At 41.7% G+C, this 18,639-nt stretch overlaps 1 protein-coding gene across 1 annotated transcript in view; it reads left to right on the forward strand.

The window, feature by feature from the left end:
• LOC111223897 (pro-neuregulin-3, membrane-bound isoform-like) overlaps window positions 1-18,639 on the forward strand; it is a 333,890-nt gene that overhangs the window by 312,130 nt on the left and 3,121 nt on the right. The window contains exons 6-8 of the mRNA XM_022748194.1: window positions 2,589-2,715; window positions 11,690-11,805; window positions 15,429-15,614. Of these exons, the coding sequence (XP_022603915.1) occupies window positions 2,589-2,715; window positions 11,690-11,805; window positions 15,429-15,614 (429 nt within the window). The remainder of the gene's footprint in view (window positions 1-2,588; window positions 2,716-11,689; window positions 11,806-15,428; window positions 15,615-18,639) is intronic.

Genomic DNA, 18,639 nt, shown 5'->3' on the forward strand with positions numbered 1-18,639 from the left:
CCTTAACAAGGGGCGCCCCCCGTGGCATCTCTCCCTCCCCTATCTCTCTACTTGCGCTATCAAACACAGGCATAAAATACCCCCCAAAAAAATTAATTGAAAGACCTAGTGATGAGTATGATAAGTAGCGTAATTAACTCTAATTAAGCAGGGGTATCAAATGAGTAGGTGACTAATTTTGGAGCAACTCGACCTGTGAGATTGAGCTTTCTGCCAATAGAAACGTCTCTTTTTACACATTTTTAGTCTGAGCTGCAGCCACAGGACACCGTTCAAACAGGTGCGATCTTATTTGAGTGAAGCTAGGCCCTGGGGTTGACGTCTTTGTTACATGAACTGAATGAGTTGGGACAGTGGGTTTCTAGATAATGAAGCAAAGCTTTCTGTGTGGTACAAACAGTGGGTGATGCAAGATGATAGATGACACATCTCTCGGCAAACATTAAGATTTTTCTTTTGCAGCAAAAGCATATGCTTCTATCACAGAGAGCAAACATACAGTTTTGCATGCTAAAGCGTCAAATAAACAACCAGACTGTGCCGAGGTATTAGACGAGATAATGGATCTTTCATATTAAGTAAACACTTTTCCAAAAGTGGTGGGTACCAAATGTCACAGCCCTCCTCTAAGAAAGTATCATTTAAGTGCTACAGAGGTGGAGAGGATCGGAGCTGACTGTGAGGCTGTTTGTAAACACTTCATTACATCGCCGTGATTCAGCAGAGTCTCCCAGACAGGAACTGCAAAGACTTGCACCGGCTGTGTCTGATAATGAGCGTAGCATCAAGTCGTGACGCTGCAGCTTCATAGCGCCTTTTCATTCAAGTCAGTGTAAACGCACAAGGTTGGGTAACTTGATTTGTAATAATTACGTGCACCTAATGTACTGAGCAAAATAAAGCAGAAGAGCTCTTTTCAGGAGATTGGGGGGAAATCAGATTACAACATTATTCTCTACAAGGTCTAATTATTTCACTTCCTCGAACATGATTATCTCTCGACCTCTCGTCATGAGTCATGCAAGATTAGGGTCAAACTAATTAGTTTGCCAGTCATTGACTTCAGTCCTTCAGTGTCTTTGGAGTAAATAATTCTGAGTCAACCATTTAAATAAAAGCACATTTGAGAAATGAAGAGTCTCGACTCAAAACATCTTAACAGAAATTATTAAATGGAGTCGAGGTACATCATAGAAACTGGAGGTTAGATTGTTCGGAGTCTTTTTTATCACTGCTGAGGGAGGAAGGGAGAGGCATAGATAGAAACCTCCTTTGGTCAATAGCTCACTTTCTTCTCCTCTGTCCTCCTGGGCATGAAGAGTGGGAGAACGCAATTCTCCTCAGCCGCACTATATTAAGTCCGTGGTCCGAGAGGAGACTGCAAGATTGACATGTCATCAAGGACATGACTCACTGTAGATTCAAGAAGTGGGGCGATAGCTGAAGAAGCAGAGAAGCCACTAAGTTTGTGACTAGAGCAGATAGACCGCCGGATGAGGACTTCTACTCTCTATACAGTATTTATGTCTTTCCTTTATAGTCTGGGCCTGGTTTTTGGCTGGCTTTCATGCACTGTACACTGATGAGCCAAAACATAACGACAAAGTCTAATATGCGTGACCTCTGTAAAGTCCTCTGAAGATGCCCCGCGGTATCTGGCACTAAGACGTTAGCACCACATCCTTTTTTTTTTTGTTTAAGCAATTCTGCTTTATTTCTATAGCGACATTAGAGATGGACAGGAAAGTCAGGGGAGAGAGAGAGAGGGAGGGACTCGATGCAGGGCCGCTGCGGTGAGGACTCAGCCTTAGTACTTTGTGAGCTACCGGGGCGCCCAACACCAGATCCTTTAAGTTCTGTAGGATTTGAGGTTGAGCCGCTGCGGACCGGACCTGTTCCAACACAGCTCAGGTCTTACATCTGCCCCTTTGTCCCGCATCCAACACTTTGACTACTAAAATCAACTGTTCACTTACCCTCTAATATATCCCAGACTTTGACCTGCACTGTTGTTATGAGATAATCAACATTATTCGTTTTATCTGTGAGTGGTCATAACGTTGTGGCTCACGGGTGTATGTTCTTTAATGTTCTGTACTGGTCTAAGTTGATATTGAACTAATATCAAGGATGACTGGACCCTGGATAGTACATGTGTACAATTTAAGGTTGATATTGTCTGACATCTGTGTTTTTCAAACGTATTAATAATCCCATGTTTTGATTTATTAAGAGCAAAATTATAGATCAGTTGCAGGCGGGATTTGCTAATTTCACGATGCTGATTGCAGTTCATGAAGGAATTTAAAACACGTTTTTACTAGAGCTGAAGTTGAGAGCCTAATGTGATGCTGAAGGAGGGATGTTGCAACTGAGGAAGGTTAATGGCATTTGGCAGATGCTTTATCCTAATACGTATCAATGTTAGAGACACGTCTTGATTTCATAATCACTGAAATTACATACTGATTGGCTGGAATGAAAACCTGCACACCTACAAAGGATTCACAGTAATTGAGCTGATGGTAGTTGATGCTTTCCTGAAGTGAACTCCAATTGTACAACATCTTCTTTTTCTCTGTGTTCAGGAGGCGCAGAGAGAAGCTCCAGGCCCATCTGAAGGAGAGCCGCAGTCTGAAAAACTACTCTGCTAATTCCCATAATGCCCTGGATGCCAAGATGAGGACCACTAACAACAACCTGCAAATGCATGAGGTGACCGCTGCTGTTTTTCCTCTTTCCATCATGACTTTCTTTCTTTTCTGTCGTCTAGTTAAGATGCTCAAACATGTTCATACACCCTGTGTGTAACTCAAGACTGGTTGTATGACCTGACGTTTGGAAGACGGTATAACTCGCACAACATCAGCTTCAATCAGTCGTGGTTAAATATCAGCAAGTCTCAAAAGAGTGGGATTTAATATTTGTCGTTTCAAAAACCATCTTCTATTATTTATTACTTACACCAGTAAAAGATACAGTTCCCACCAAGAAAACAAACCACAGATTTAAAACATTATGTGGAGTTGCAAGAAGCCAACAAACATCCAGAATTAGATGTCATCTAGCAGCGTCCCTGAAGAGATCATCACAAATCACAGACATATACAGTACACCACGATTTCCACACTTAGTATTTGCATCTATCATTGAATTCATCAGCCCCCTGTAGTTTTTTAGCTGCACATGAATCAGTATGTAGGCTATTCCCGTCTCCACCTGGCCACTTGCATCAGGCTGACAGGTTCTGTGAGCGAGCAATCGTTCAGTGGTTTGGGAGCGCGGCGCTGGCTAGCGGTGTCATTCATCATCTACTCAGCACTCTTTGTCATCACATCTCTCCCAGATGTGCTCCTCGGAGCGGCTGGCATGGAAAACACTGCGTTAATTTGAATGTCAGTCAAATCCACATCTGCCATTATCTTAGGAGAATGTTATTATATAAGTTACCTATCTAATGTACAAGGTTTGACAAGAAGCTTTATTGAATGAATTGTACATTTCCTCTGAGGGCATGATTTAAATTTACAATGAAGCAAAGCATGTGTACTATACTGTATACATAAGGGACTCTCCATGCGTCATAAACACATTTATACACACAAGATGGATCAAATCCTAATTCGGGGACCCAGACTGCATGAATCAGAGATAATTGAAATTCACAGTAGCAGTTCGTGAAACAGCTGACCGTCAGTCCTTGGCCTGATTTGGCTGATCTGTCCCTATTATTCCCATTAGCATAAAAGTAAACACTCACTTGTTCTCAAACATTATCCAGAGCCAAAGCAGAAAGTTGTCTGATATTCTTAAAGTGTGGTGAAATGTCACAGGGAAATTCAAGGTGGATTATTGGGCATTTAAAAAAAAAAGTCTTTTACTGTTCAGACATAGGAGTGGTATCGAACTTCTCATCTTCTCTCTCAGCAAGAAAGCAAATGAGTAGATTTCACCAAATTTCAAACTATTCCTTCAGAAACAGAAGCACCAGATCAGAGAAATCTTTCAAAAATATTTTGTTAAAGGTCCATATTTTACACTTCGCCTGTGTTGATCCATGAGAAGATATATCTGTGTTCTTAAGAACCAAAAACCATCTCAGTGTAGTTTCACATCTCCTCTCTCGGGCTTCTCTCTGGAGCTCTAGTGACAACAGGTCTGTGAGCCAATCAGAAGAGAGGAGGCTCTGAGCCTCTCTTCTGATTGGCTGACTGTTTTCTGAGTGATCGAGTAAAAATATAGCAGATTTCAGGTAACCAAAGGTTGGATGCTGGGTCCAGGTGGGCGGGGCTTGGGGCATAGCTGACAGTGGTGACTGCTTTATTGTGACATCACAAAGATACAGGAAGTCCTGACAGCTCGTTTTATCTACCTTTATACAATATGGGACCTTTATTTTTTGATTTTTTTTTGATTTTTTTTTTAAACAAATGTGTATATTATCAGCTGTAGAAAGTTTTCACAATCCTGTTTGTGTATCAAATGTCCCAGCATTGTGTCCCAGCCTCAAGCTCTAGAGAAAAAGCCCTCAAGTATTCCAGTGTACAGAAACTCAGTGAATCCCCGCCCCCACCCTTAAAATGATAATTACGGCTGCTCATGTCACATGCATGTCTAACATGGATCAACAGGTCATAGATGTAAAAAACTTCTGAATGGAGCAGCACTCCAAAGGCCCTGCCAACTTTAATATTAGGCTTATAGACTTTAAAGCATCGGGGCATTCCTGCCTGAGGAGCTCCACTTGAGTTTCAGTTCACATAGGGTTCAGATAACTCAGATCAAGCTTGGAGAGCAGAGCTAACCAAGGCTTGAAAGTAATCTAAAATATCTGGAGTTTGTGAAGACGGCGTGTTAGGCCTGCCTCCTTATATTACCCTCAAGCTGAGTGCTCTGCGAAAGACAAACAACCTGACTACCCAAACTTACGTGAACATCAAGGGAATGGCAACTGTCCAACCTTCTGCATGGATTTAGATCACTTACAGTAAATGCCATAAAATTAGTAATGCTTTAATCACATTTAAAGAGTTAGTGTTACTATACTGCACTGATTGTAAATGAGCATTTAAAAGTGAACATTATTTTGGTCTAGTGGAGTAATATTTATATTTCAGGTCTCAATTATTCCGCCTTCATTTATTGGCTCTTCATTTCAACTTGAAACTTGATTCAAATGTTCACGTTTAGCTCTTTTTGGACATTATTGCTTTTACCTTTCACTTTTATGTCTTCCATATTCTTTCTTATTATGGAAGTTAATGGGAGAAATGTTCCAACCTACTGCTCTTTGAACTCCTTCCTTTTCTTCTTCTTCAGACTTTAAACGGGTCACTGCACTTTATCAGTTCACTTCAGCTTCTTGAAATCTTTTTCATACTTAATGAGAAATCACAGTTTAGGTTTTAGGATTGATTTTCTGGGTTTTGCAGGTTGGTTCAAATTTGGTAGGGAGGGGAAGAGATGGAGAAGGGGGAAGAGAAAGAGAAGGGAAGAAGAAATTAAATTAAAATCACAATGCCAAGCAACGATAATTGGGCAAACTAATAATGATATAACATAGATCCATATGACCTGGCAGCCCGAGACTGGATTACAGACCCTAATGCACTACCTCCACTCACATACCTGGATATTGTAAATAATGTCAGTTTTTTTGACTAAGTTCATTCACTTTGCATTAGTTTTAAAGTTAAGAAAAGTTTTGCAGTGTCTGGATGTAAGATCTAATAATTTGCAAGCCAAAAAAACAGAGAGCACAGTCATAAAGGTAAAGTGGCACTTCTCTTTTTGGTCCAATTATCAAACCAAACAAAATATAAAATTGATCAGTCACACTATTAATGGACTTTGGCAGATATGTTTAGTATCGGGTGCATAAAAAGACGATCCTTTAGGTTTGTGTGCAGACTGACAGCAGGATCCTGACGTCAACTTCACATTCCCTATAATGGATGTAAGTTTGTCCAACTAGAGCGGGTCAGGTTAAACACTCTGAACGCCTCCTTTAGCTCAGAACATAAACTCTAACCCGCAGACAGGAATCATGCTTTTTTTTATCTGTGAGCCTTAATTGATTAAAGTGAACTGTCAGTCCTCACTACATTTGCAACTGAAGGCTGAAATCTTAATGCAGCTTTAAGAGAATCTATTTAGTTTATTTAATTGCCAAAATGCACCTTTCTAGCTCTGAGTCATTGTTGGTAAAATAAAATTACTAGAGAAAAAGAGAAGCTACTAACACACTAACCAGCTGGGAAAATGCTAATGCTATTCAAAGTCATGGTTGTAGTTAGCTTGCTAACAGCGTCAGCTCCTGTCTGACTGCTAAGTCTCTTTTGTGAAGCAGTTTATATTCAAACAGAGTCATTATTATTCTGTTATTTGGCACGTTGATGATTATCTCCTCTGCCAAGAACAGAAAACTACAATAGAATACATTTCAAAAGACTACAATAAAATCACATTATACCTAAAGATAATAGGAAAGAAATGTAAAAGTAGTCCTTTGGCTCTTATTTTGCTAATTGCTCGATTAGCGCCGGCTCATGAATTACTGATCATTGTTTACTGTCTCTACAGAATGCATTGTTTAGAAAAAACACAGCTAATCTTTAGTGTAAAAATGTTGCTTTTAAATCTTGTTTTATTTATTTCATTCCTCCACGAGCCTTTGGGGAACTTACATGCAAATGAATTGTATTTGTTTATTTATTTATTTTTTATTTATTTATTTTTGCCTACGCACCCAGAATCACATTGATTTTTGTCTGCAGGCAATCAATTACCAACATTTCTCAACACAGAACAACAAACACAGGGTCAATGGTGTTCAGTAGCATGCACTCACAGAAATGTGTCACACACAGCAGGCTGATATGCTGAATTTCCCTGCAGCCTTTGTTCGTCACTATAATTAAATCCCCATTTAATTTCGCCTTATCTAAATGCACTTTGGATTTTTTACATTCCCGTTGCATTTTAGCGTGTGCGTCCGTGGACGAACACCTCACGTGGTCGCGCGGGTCATGACGAAAGCAGCAGAAGTTTCCAGCGGTGGCCTGTTATAGAAAATGAAAACTTCTGATTAGCACCTCAGGGCCATTTGCTGGAAGTATTTGATTATACAGTAAACTAAAGAGCGGCTCTGAGTGAGACAGTCTCTCTCTATCAATCAGCTTTTACCACCCTATCATGAATTCTGCAGGTGTTCCACAGAGTCTGTCTGTCATTGCTGCATAATTAAATCTGTGCTATCTTTCTGTCTATCGTGAGCAAGACTACCCTGTGCCTACTGCTAAGGTTAGGTCTGAGACTACAGTGTGTGTGTGTGTGTGTGTGTGTGTGTGTGCATGTGTGTGTTTATAATGCTGCATCGCTGTTATTGATGCCAACATCTCTGTACAAATCATAGAAATCATCTCCTGGTTCCCCCTCCGGAGAGTCTGTCAGTGTTAAAAAACGTCTGCGCCGGAGGCATACGGTGCACACTAGCCTCTATCTCAGAGATTAAAACATCCATTACAGTCCACACACACATACACACATTCACATCCACTAATATACACCATTACATGCACCCTTTGCACTACAAATGTCCAGATGTGGCACAAAGTCAGCGTTGAAGTGATGATTACTTCTGCTGTGGCGTATCTGCACATGTTTATGGAGCTAAAGAGCCGAGTTTCTCCGCCCGCAGCTGTGCGAGAAAACATTACATTTTTATTGATGATCCCTGTACACAGTCAGTATAGTGCTATATGACACATGCGCGCAGTTTAGGGTTTTTTTTTTTCCTCAAGCGGTCTTTTCTAAAGCCCCGAATCTGTTCTCAAACGGAAACAAAATGGACGCCGAACCGCACAGTGTCAGCGTGAATGGATTGGAGGCACTTCTCCCTCTGTGAGCGAGTAGGCAGAGCTCTGTATTAGAGTATAACGGATAAACAAGTTAAACACAAGACTTCTGTAACTGTAAAAGCAAAGCGTTGTTGAGTCAGGAAACTTGGACTTTCCTTCAGTTACAACGAGCAGAGGCGATTAAACTCCCGTCCATTTCCTCTCAATCATTAATTAATTAACAGCACATCCGAGCGTTGACAGATCCTCCTCCGTTTGAATAAGTGTAGCTGTGCTTTCTTAGGTCACCGGCGTAATGTCCCACAGTGAAAACTTCATATTGTCCATTTAATCACAGGCTGAGAAATGAACAACTTCTTGCTGGAAGCTTCTGTGTCAGTTAGCAGCTTGAATGTGCGTGGTGTCAGAGCACCAGAGAGCGGAAAAGATGAGAGAAGTTTTAGCAGTCGAAGCACAGGCGGTGATGCAACAGGGTGGTGTTGGATTTATCTGATTGCTCCCTCAAATGTATTTGATTTGCATTAAATTAATACTGTATATCTGCATTCTTTTCATCTTACAGAATTGTGTAAGATAAAGTGATTAAGTATTGCATAAACATAGTGGACTCACAAGGAAAGAATCACCGCCCTCTGCCACGCCCCCAAGTCTGGCCTATCAGGAGCCTTGTAGGATTTGGTTTCTCTGGGTGTCTTACCTGAAATGTTCTGATCACAAAACAGTCAGCCAATCAGAAGAGAGAGTCAGAGCCTCCTCTCTTCTGATTGGCTCACCGACCTGTTGTTACTAGAGCTCCAGAGAGAAGCCTGAGAGAGGAGATGTAAAACTACACTGAGATGGTTTTTGTATCTGCCGATATGATCCATGACTCACAAATCTCAGAAGATTTAGTCTCAAGAACAGTTGATTGGCATAAAACACACAGTTATCTCAAAGAGTTCAGACGTTCATCAGTCCGCACTCAGACAAACTGTCTATAAATGGAGATGATTTCTTCTGCTCTTCCTGGAGCTGAGCTGCTGAACTGAAGCCGTTCTGTAGGAAGAAACTTCCCCTTGAACATTATGCAGGTCTGATCAGCAGCTACTGGAAGAGCTGGTTTCAGGTTATTGGTGCCAAAGGAGGTTTCGACCAGTTATTAAATCCAAGGGTTCACTTACTTTTTCCACCAGCACAATCAGTGTTTGGTATGTTCAATGAAGACACAAAAGATAGTAATTATCTGTGTGGTACAAGCTTAGGGACACTGGGTTTGTCTAGATTTGTGATATTTTATGACCAGTCAATGCAGAAAACCAGGTAACTCCAAAGGGCTCACTTTCTTCCTGTCACTGTATCATGATTTTATAAATACAATTCAGCCTCCAAATGTCTGAATGGTCACATAACCATGGCAGCATGTGTGACGCTAATGAGGCTGGTGTCCCGCAGAGGGTCCTTAAAAGGGATTGCATCAGTGACAGCCTTGTTAGTCAGACATCAAGCGCTAGGAACTTTGTATAAAGAACAGTCATGAAAGTACTTTGGAGCAAGAAATTGCACAAAAATAGGCCTCTCTTACCTGATGTCACCAAAGTCTAGAAGTTAGAGTCTAGACGATGCTCAGATAACGCTGAGGAGAGGAAACTGTCGCTGCCACAGATAGATGCCAACCACAGATAAGGTCTGTGTGTTGTAGGTAAGAAATCAAACCGGCACCGCTCTCCTCGCATCTTTCGGGCTTTTAAAGTTTGAAGCCTAAATCACTTTCTTGTGTTGTCCTGTGTTTCTTTTGAGGAGCTCACAGCAGATCTTTTCTGCCGTGTAACTGAGTGAGTCTGCCTTGTCAACCGCATCATGAAGCGGAGAATCAAAGAGCTGCTTTGTTTCATTGCATATTTGGCTCTCCAGAGATGTGGGGACTGAAGAAATGAAAAGAGTGAAAAAGAAAGAAGCTGGGACCTGCACACCTCCACTGCAGCGCTGATTTAGATATCCCGTCATGAGGGGGAGCGCAGGGGAGGAGAGGGGAGGAGAGGGGACACAGGAAGGATCAATGTGGATGAGAAAGAGATTCAAAATGGATAGAAAGCAATAAAGATGAAGATATAGATCCGTGTTATAGGAAGAATACAAGAAGCGATAAATCTTGTTAGAAACCATCGGGGTGAAATGATCCAGGACTTTTGTGTTTGAGTGACCGCGTAAAACAGCTGAACAAATTATCATGAAAACCTTATAATACAATACAACACCATGAGCCGTAGCTTCAAAATAATTATGAGTTGGCTCAAGAAAAAAAATGACATCTTGAGCTTTTAAAAGATCTGTATGTATTTGCAGAATGAGACACCGTTGTTTATAAAGCAAGTCCACATATTTAAATTCTCCATCTTTTATTTCTCGATATCCCAGGGTACAAAGACACACTGAGAGCTTAATTGCAGAGATTTAACTAATCAACTTTCCCACTGTGATGAATCCAGGCTTTAAACAGGGCATATTAATGATTAATTTCATGGTATTTCTTGCCTTATTTCATGCGAAGTGTCACTTAAAGAAAAGATAGGACATGGAGTTGGGTTAATATGCAAATGATCTGCGTCTATACTATACTGTTGTGTTGCGATAAAGGCTGCGACAATTCAAAATATTCTAAATTATTCTCTGAAATGTTTAAGATCAGCAGCAGATTGTCATATTAAACATTAGACATGGTTGTTACCATAGAATTAAGAAGATTTCTGTGTTGCTCTTCGCTGGGATCTCATCATTTTACCAAGGAATTTACAGGATTTGTGCTGAAATAATGTGAACTTGTTAGCAAGATTCAAATTGTGTAACTATTATTCTTTTACAAGCACAACTGTCTTAACGGCATTCAAACCAGAGCAACGTCTACGTGCGAGTTAGAGGGCTGCGCTGTGAGTGACTAATAGAAAGTTCACATTATGTCTTGCTAAATTAGCTGGATAGGCAAGTTGCGAGTTGTTAAAGAAGTCCTCTGTGGCATAGAAGAGTAACTTCAATTTAAATGCAGATATACTGTGTACGATTGTTGCCTTTCACCTGTAACATACGCACCACAGTGCGGCAATCTTTTCCAGGTAGGCATCTCCTGTTTCTTGACCATCTGCCAAATATTGAACCGTCGCTGTCATCTGTGATGTTGCCACCCTCCGGAAGCCTTTGTGCTCTTGATTATATCAAGTTTCAAGTATCAACAGCCTCCCGGCTGCTCTCCACAACAATTTACCTCAATCCCTGAAAAGGCAAGGATGACGACGAGGAAGGTGGGGTGGTGGAAAGACAGAAATAGAAGTGACGTGACTCCATTAAGAGTCTGACAATCAGTTTCCAGAATCAAAGCAGCAGGCACACCCCACCCTGAGGCTCCCAGCATGAGTGAGAGAGCTGGGGGAGGTTAACTGGAGAGATCTAAGAAATCTCACCATACCCTCCTTAAGAAAGAGGAGACGTTTCATTCAGTGGGAACGCTTTATATCGCACCATGTAAAAATGTACGTCTTTAAAGGTATAGGCGTACGTCTTTAAAAGTGTGAAGTTTCACACTTTTTCTGGTGTTTTACTTGAAGTGTTGATATCCAGAAGAAGATATATTTGTGGTTTTGTGCATTTCTCTGTGGACTCTGATACTTTCACAGTATCAATATAGAACATAGACCTGCTTTATAATTTAAAAAAATACATGGAAATCTCACTCTGTAAAAAATGGGACCTTTAACGTCATATGATTAATTGATATGAAGGATTTTTCATTTTTAAAAAAAACTTACAATTTTCTTGTTGTTCTTGTTTGTTTGTTTGTTTGTTTGTTTGTTTTTTTGCAGTACTGCAAACGCTCCTCCCAGCCTCGCCAGGGAAACGACTGTGAGTCCAGCTTCCCGCACTGCAACATCACCGCCACACCGTCAAGCAGCTCCAGAGGCACAGCAAAACATCACAGGTATGAGGTTCAATTTGCACCCAGAGCGCAGCTGTTCCCCTCTGTTTACTGCGAGAAACAGTTTTAATGCAGATTATACAAACAATAAGCAACTTCGGTGTCCTTTCCCGTACGCAGCGGGGACGCAGTGAAGGGAGAAATTGAATTACCCACATTACAGTGCAGAGAAAGCTAATGGCTGATTTACGGAAGAATGATAGTGATTATAATTAAAGCTATAAACATGTTAATAAGCATATCTATAACAGTCATGAACACAGACGAGATGGGACAGAGATAAAATGGGAAGCACATGTGCAGGGATTTATGAGCCAGCGCAGACATGTAAATCCTAGTAAGCTTTTTCTCACACTGCTCAGTGGTGTGTTCGAGCTGGATGGGCTTTGGCATGTTCATCAGCAGCAACACACTTCAGCACACGTACAAGCACACACACACACACACACACGCACACACACACACACACAAACAAAGTGTCTACTTCTGAGTTAGAATTCCCATCTTCGCCCAGGTTGGTTTTTCTGTTACAACACACACGAGCAAACACATTCACAGAGCTGAAACAAAGAGAACTGAGCTCCTGCAGCGGGAGTCTGTACATCTCACCGTCTATTGGTATTCTGTTTTTATAGCGTGTAGGAATTTTTTAACTTTGTCAGTAATATATTCAAAAACCTTAAAAAAAAAACAGAGGGATGTTGGGTTGAACATGACACGGGTCCCTGGCAGGGGCGTGGCAGGGGCGTGGCAGGGGCGTGGCAGGGGCGTGGCAGGGCCGGTCCTGACGGGACCTACCTCCATCCGCCAGTGTCGGCTCCCAACTGTGTTGCTGGGGGGTCGGGATGCAAATTCCTTATTATTATTATCATTATTATCATTATTATTATTATTATTATTATTATTATTATTAACCACAGACCTTGATTAAAACATCTCATCATGCAAACACACTAACTACAACATACCACATCAATTCCAATGTTTTCTCAGGCACCATGTCTTCCACTACGCCCCTCCCCTTTTGTTATTTCAACAAAAAAAAACAAAAAAAAATGAAACCAAACGTTTTTTTTTTTAAACTTTCATTGACCCCAGAGGAAATGAGGAAACTGGGCACATAATGCTTTTTTTTTTTTTTTTGGTGCCTTTTTTTGTCTTTCGTTGCCGTTCAGTTACAGGCATTCACAGCCGAGAGCCTCTCAGTCCGCTCACGGTTTCCTGCTTCTTACTGCTGAGCGACTCCACCACAGCAGCTGGGGGTTAATCATCTTTTTTCAGGGGAATGCAGGCAGCAGCTGAGAGGATGTCTTCCAAGGCAAACCAGAAATACGATCAGACAACCTTCCAACCACAAAGTCCACCTCTATAACCTTTTGGCCAAACTCCAGCAAGACTTTTCCGTCACCCTTTTTTCTCTCTGTTTCATTTTCTCTCTCCATAAAGAGAGTTTCTCTCAGTTGATCACAAAAGACCTTGGCTGGAAGTCTGTTGCTGTTACCACAAATGGGTGATCGGGGTTTATTTTTTTTGCAGTCACATCAGCTTATGCACATACTCAGGCACTATTGTCCGGACAGCAGAGTTATGTTGGGATACCATGGTCCAAAATAGCCAGAAAGAAACAGGCCAAGGCTAATTCTGTTTTTTCAGAAATATCCCATTTAAAAGCCCTTATATAAAACTCTGCCAACACTATTAAGTGTCTGAATATAAGTTGAGCTCCCAGTTGTTATGGCTAAGAAGCCCATTTTTAGAGGCAAATCTATCCTTCAAAACAGCAGAGTTAAATATGAATGAGGGCTCAGAGCCAGAACATTGTAAATGGGGTTTGGGCAAAAATTAAACCTGACGTAAAAATATAATAGCAGCATGAGGCTACTTCAGTAAAGTAACTCATAGTGTGCGCACACACTTTCTGGCTCTTTTGAGAGGCTGTATGTAAGCAAAGGGGACATGCACATAAACACCATACTTTTTAATTATTCTAATACAACTGATTTATGTGGCAGCCACAAATGAGCAGTTATCTTAAAGGATGTGTAACTAAGCAGAGGTGCTGTTAATGACACTCTTCAGACTTCTGCAGGAACCAAGAACTCGGCTCAGGAGCTCAGGAACATTCACTGCATTTCAACTTCAGCAGGAAGCAGCAAGCTTCTGTTCAAACATCATTCAAACATCGCAGTCACACGCTGCATTAGGGCGTTTACTACATAACCACAACGTCCACGGTTCGAGTCTCGGCCAGTGAACTTGTGTTACATCCATAGACGGTAAATACAGATGGATGTAGCCTCCGTGACGTCACCTGCAGGTTTCTGACGATCAGTTTTGGAGCTCAGAGCGAGCTGCCCAGCCGTCGCCATCTTGGCAGCGCCTGACTCCGCCTAACTCTCGGCCAATCCAAAAATGGGTAAATAGGGCAAAGAGGTGGTGCCGTGTTTGGAGCCAAGACTTCGGTGGATGCCGGTTTGTGGCAAGCATATGCTCGCCTACCTGTCACTCAAAAATGGCCAAACCCTCAATTAAGCCGGACTCTAGTGGCCATTTGTGGATCTTCCACGTTGGCTTCATTTTTTAGCCCCGGAGGTTGATGCTTGGTTACAGCTCGTTATGCTTCCTGTCGCTGTCATAACGAGGGCTGGGTCTCAAACTGTGACACTTTGAACATTCGACATTCGTTACCAAACTTTGATACTAAGGAGTGAATGAGTATCGACAACAGTATTGTTATGAATCGGTATCGAGGTCAAGGTATCAGTATCAATACCGATATCGAAAAATTAACTGACAGTCAAATAAAGAAAAAATGCACAAAAGAATTTGAATCTCTGTCACACAACAGTAAGATTTAAATAACATAATGAATGTAATTCAAAACAATGTGAGTCAAATGCAAAATGGATCAGAGTTCCTGGTCCTAGATCCTGAGTTTCATTCCTGCGCTCTGGGACTATTTGCTGGAAAAGGGCAATTAATTTTCCAGTCCAGTGTTTTATAAATATTCAGTTTGATAAAGCATTTGAGGTCATATATTGATACAGACATCACTGTAGAGATTATGCTTATTACAGATTTTCACAGGTCCATAATTCTGGCCTGGCTCCAAAACTGACCCGTGGAAGTGGATAAATTAATTCTAAAAAAGAAGAGAGAGTCTTAATCCAAAAACAGCCAGAGGACAGACTTGATGCTCCACTAACTGACAGGCAGCCGTGGTAAAAAAAAAAAAAAAAAAACTAGCAATAAAAATCAATGTACTCGCTTCAAAAAACACTTCTTCCTCAGATGATGATGATATGATATTATGACATGTAATTAGAGCTGATAGCCATCTTGACTGATCCACTTTAGTTTTACACACACTGACACACAATCCTAAGACCCCCAGCAATACACCAGGACCCTATCTGACCCAGTTAAACTGAGTTTAATTTAGACATTGCCCAACTCAAGTTGTTTGAGTCTTAATTAATTCTTATATATAATAAAAGGGACCTGTGAGACTTCTGCTGCTGACGCCAGCTAAAATCCCACTAGCTACATATCTAACAGCATTTTCTATCACTTACTATATTCATTAATAACTCCTGACTCCTTCCTGACCTCTTTTTATTCCACAGAAGCGGGTCCTTGTCTCACAGCCCAGATCAGAGAACACGGGCAGCTCATTGGTCAGCTCCGCGCAGGACCCCGCCCATACCCAGAGGAAGGCTGAATCCCATTGGAGGATCCAAGTATTCGGGCCCCGCCTACCAACACCTTCAAGAAGTGGACTCCACCGAGAAGGAAGCTGAAGCACAGAGACGGTGAGGAGCCTGGATTACAGAAACCAAATCCTCCATAAAGGGTTATCTTTAGAAAGGAAGTCATTCATATCTGGCCTTTGAACGTGTGTACATGTTGATATATATAAATCTTACTGTGCGATGCCGACCACTGAAGCTTACAGGCTCTTACTATGCAGAGAAACAAAGGCTGGTTTAAGTGTAATTACAGCTTAAAGATCTATAGTATTTCAAGGTTTTATCCTCACCTCCCTCCCTCTCTCTCTTTTTTGTCCCCGCTTTACTTCTTTGCTGTATCCTCCATGTGCTGAGTCATTTCAATGAAAGCCACTAACTGAAAAATACAGGACTGTCATGGAATAAGCTGTGGATTTCATTTCAAGAGTGGATATTTCAAAGCCAATTCTATGATTTTTTTTTTTTTTTTTTTTTTTTTTTTTCCCAAGAAGAAAAAAAGACAGAATTTCTTTTTTTTTTAACCTCCCCCTCATCCCTTTTGTTTTCCAATCTGCTGAGCAAAGATAAAAACAAGGTCATGTTATGTTGTGGTCTGCAGTACAGTGGCACAAGCTCAAGGGAGAGGCTTCGCCTGGTGCTCGTGCTTTTGAGGACACGACGCAGGCTGCACATCCTGCATCTTTCGCTCTCTCTCCTTCACTCTAACATCGCGTCGTGCTTGCATTAAATTCAGACTTTGGGCTTTTTAATGCGACGGCTCAGGAGGTAGACCAACAATTAAATCCTGGCATTCAAATGAAGCACGGCGGGGTTACACTTCTCAGGCAAAACTGCATGTGCAGCAGCCAGGGGAAATGCAAATGATCAGTGGAAATGATTATTAAATGTATTCCGTGTGAGAGCCACTGTGCTTTGACCTTTTTTTTTTTTTTTTTTGGTGGGTCATGAGTCAGTGCTTTACCCACCTGGACCGGCAAGCCTCACTTCAGGCGATCAGGTCCCAGCGGTTCCAGCTCGGGATAAAGCTCCACATGACCTACATGCATACTGATAGAAATAGGAAGAGGAGATAGACACCGGTGGACAAAAACACACTCACACACAAAGCATACATGCGCACACAACAGCAGACATACGGTAGATTCAGTGGATGCGCAGGAGGCAGGAAATACAGGGGTCGTCACCCCTGCCATTTGTGCTCTGAGTGCCTAAGTCCCCTTTAGTTTGAATCATTAATTAAGCGTGGGATTTCATGCTTCATTTTTGCCCAGATGTCACTACTGAGGGACACTTGAGCTGCCCAAGTGTGACACAACGGCTATTCTCATTGGCCCGCTCAAGGGTGCTCTGGCCAGCCCAAGCGTCTTCTGGGTGTTCCATGTTATTCTGGGCAAGCGATGTAAACCTCTGCTCGACCAAAGTGCCCCCCCCCCCCCGAGTGTCCTCTGGTCAGCTTAAGTGTCATATTGTCACTCAAAGCCAAAGCCAAAATGTCACTCATGTGTCCCCTGGTTGGCCCAAATGTCTTCTGGTCAAGTGTCCTTTAGTCTTCCCCACATGCTGCTCTGCCTAAGCTCCATTTTTATTTTTTTCCTGTGCCCTCAAAGCATCTGTTCACACCACCACACATTAAAAAAAAAAGAAAACACACTCATGCACACATGCACAGATGCTGCATCAAAATCAGACGTAGTTTGGGACATGCTGATGGCAGGAGGTCATGCTCGCTTATTCATACATACTGTCATTCAGTCACACACACATTCGGATCACGCTGGCTGAGTCACTGACCTACACACACTCAGTCACTTACTCACTCATTCACTATCTAATCTAAGACTTCACATAACGACAGATGGACAGACAGACGACGGCATCCCTCTCTCCCATACTCTGGGTTGCCATGGAGACAGTTTGACCATGGCTGCACGGAGACCGAGGCAGAGATGCAGAGACAGAAACAGAGAGACAAGAAGTCTGAATTCATTTCTGACACAAACGGACAGCGTTCAAAAATAAAGTAAAACAAGTTAAAAAAATAAAAATAAAAATAAAAAAGTGATGGAGGATTGTGCAGATAGTGTGTGACAGTTAGAAAAAGCTTTTAAAAAAAAAAGGTTGCCCGTTTTATTCTATGCCTCTTAGAGAAGCCTAGTGTTATCTCAACAAAATGGCTGACAGGGAGACAGAATGTCCTGTGTTGTTACTACTATTTTAAGATAAAGCTGTCTCCAAAACGGCTGACAGAGAGACTGCACACATTTTTTTATTTTTCGTCCACTGTTTGCAGCATTTATTTTTATTTTTTTTTAAAGAAATGTGCCAGTTTCTCCCTCCCTCTGTAAGTTTGTTTTTCATTACGTGATATGCACAGCCTTTACTTAGACTGATAGAAGCTTCTGCATGCGTCTGTGTGTAGGTGTGCACACCTACGTGCATGTGCATATGCTCAGTGTTACAAGATCACTGCATCACATTACATATTTTACTTTAACAGCAAGTTGAGGTAGATTAAGAAATTATCTGTAGGGGAATGGATTAATAAAAGTGACTGTTAACACTTGTAATGAGCTCCTGTAAAAGATAAAAGCCTGGTCACTTATCTCACCTCACTTGCTCACAATCTCACTGTAATACCCCTCTAGCTGCTCCCGCGTTGCTCCGGGGGTCTATATTTGAACTCTGCTTCATAGATTTTTGCAATCTGATTGTGTTTCAACACATCAAAAGAGAGATTTGTCTGTGAATGTTATCTTGGGAATTAGCACCCTCGCATCATCCTCTCTTATCGCTCCCGGGATCCTCTCTGTGGGCCCCGCCAAAGCTCCGCTGTGGTTTTTCCGAAAAGGTTTTTCATGTCTCGGAAAAATACTGCAGCAATAAAACGAGGATGTGATTTCCTTTGAGTGTGGAAAGGCACCTTCTCCACCCACCTCTATTTCTGCTCACCTTGATGGAGAACGTTGAGTGCGTGTGATGGGGGTAGCGCAGGGGAGAGGGACTCCTAGTTGAATTTTGACGTGGCAGAAAAAGCTTTAGCCGTTGCAGAGGATTATGAATTTTTACACAAAGATAATGAGGTCTCGCT

Source organism: Seriola dumerili, unplaced genomic scaffold (assembly GCF_002260705.1).
Source record: "Seriola dumerili isolate Sdu_G_001 unplaced genomic scaffold, Sdu_1.0 BDQW01000120.1, whole genome shotgun sequence".
Classification (NCBI taxonomy): Eukaryota; Metazoa; Chordata; class Actinopteri; order Carangiformes; family Carangidae; genus Seriola; species Seriola dumerili.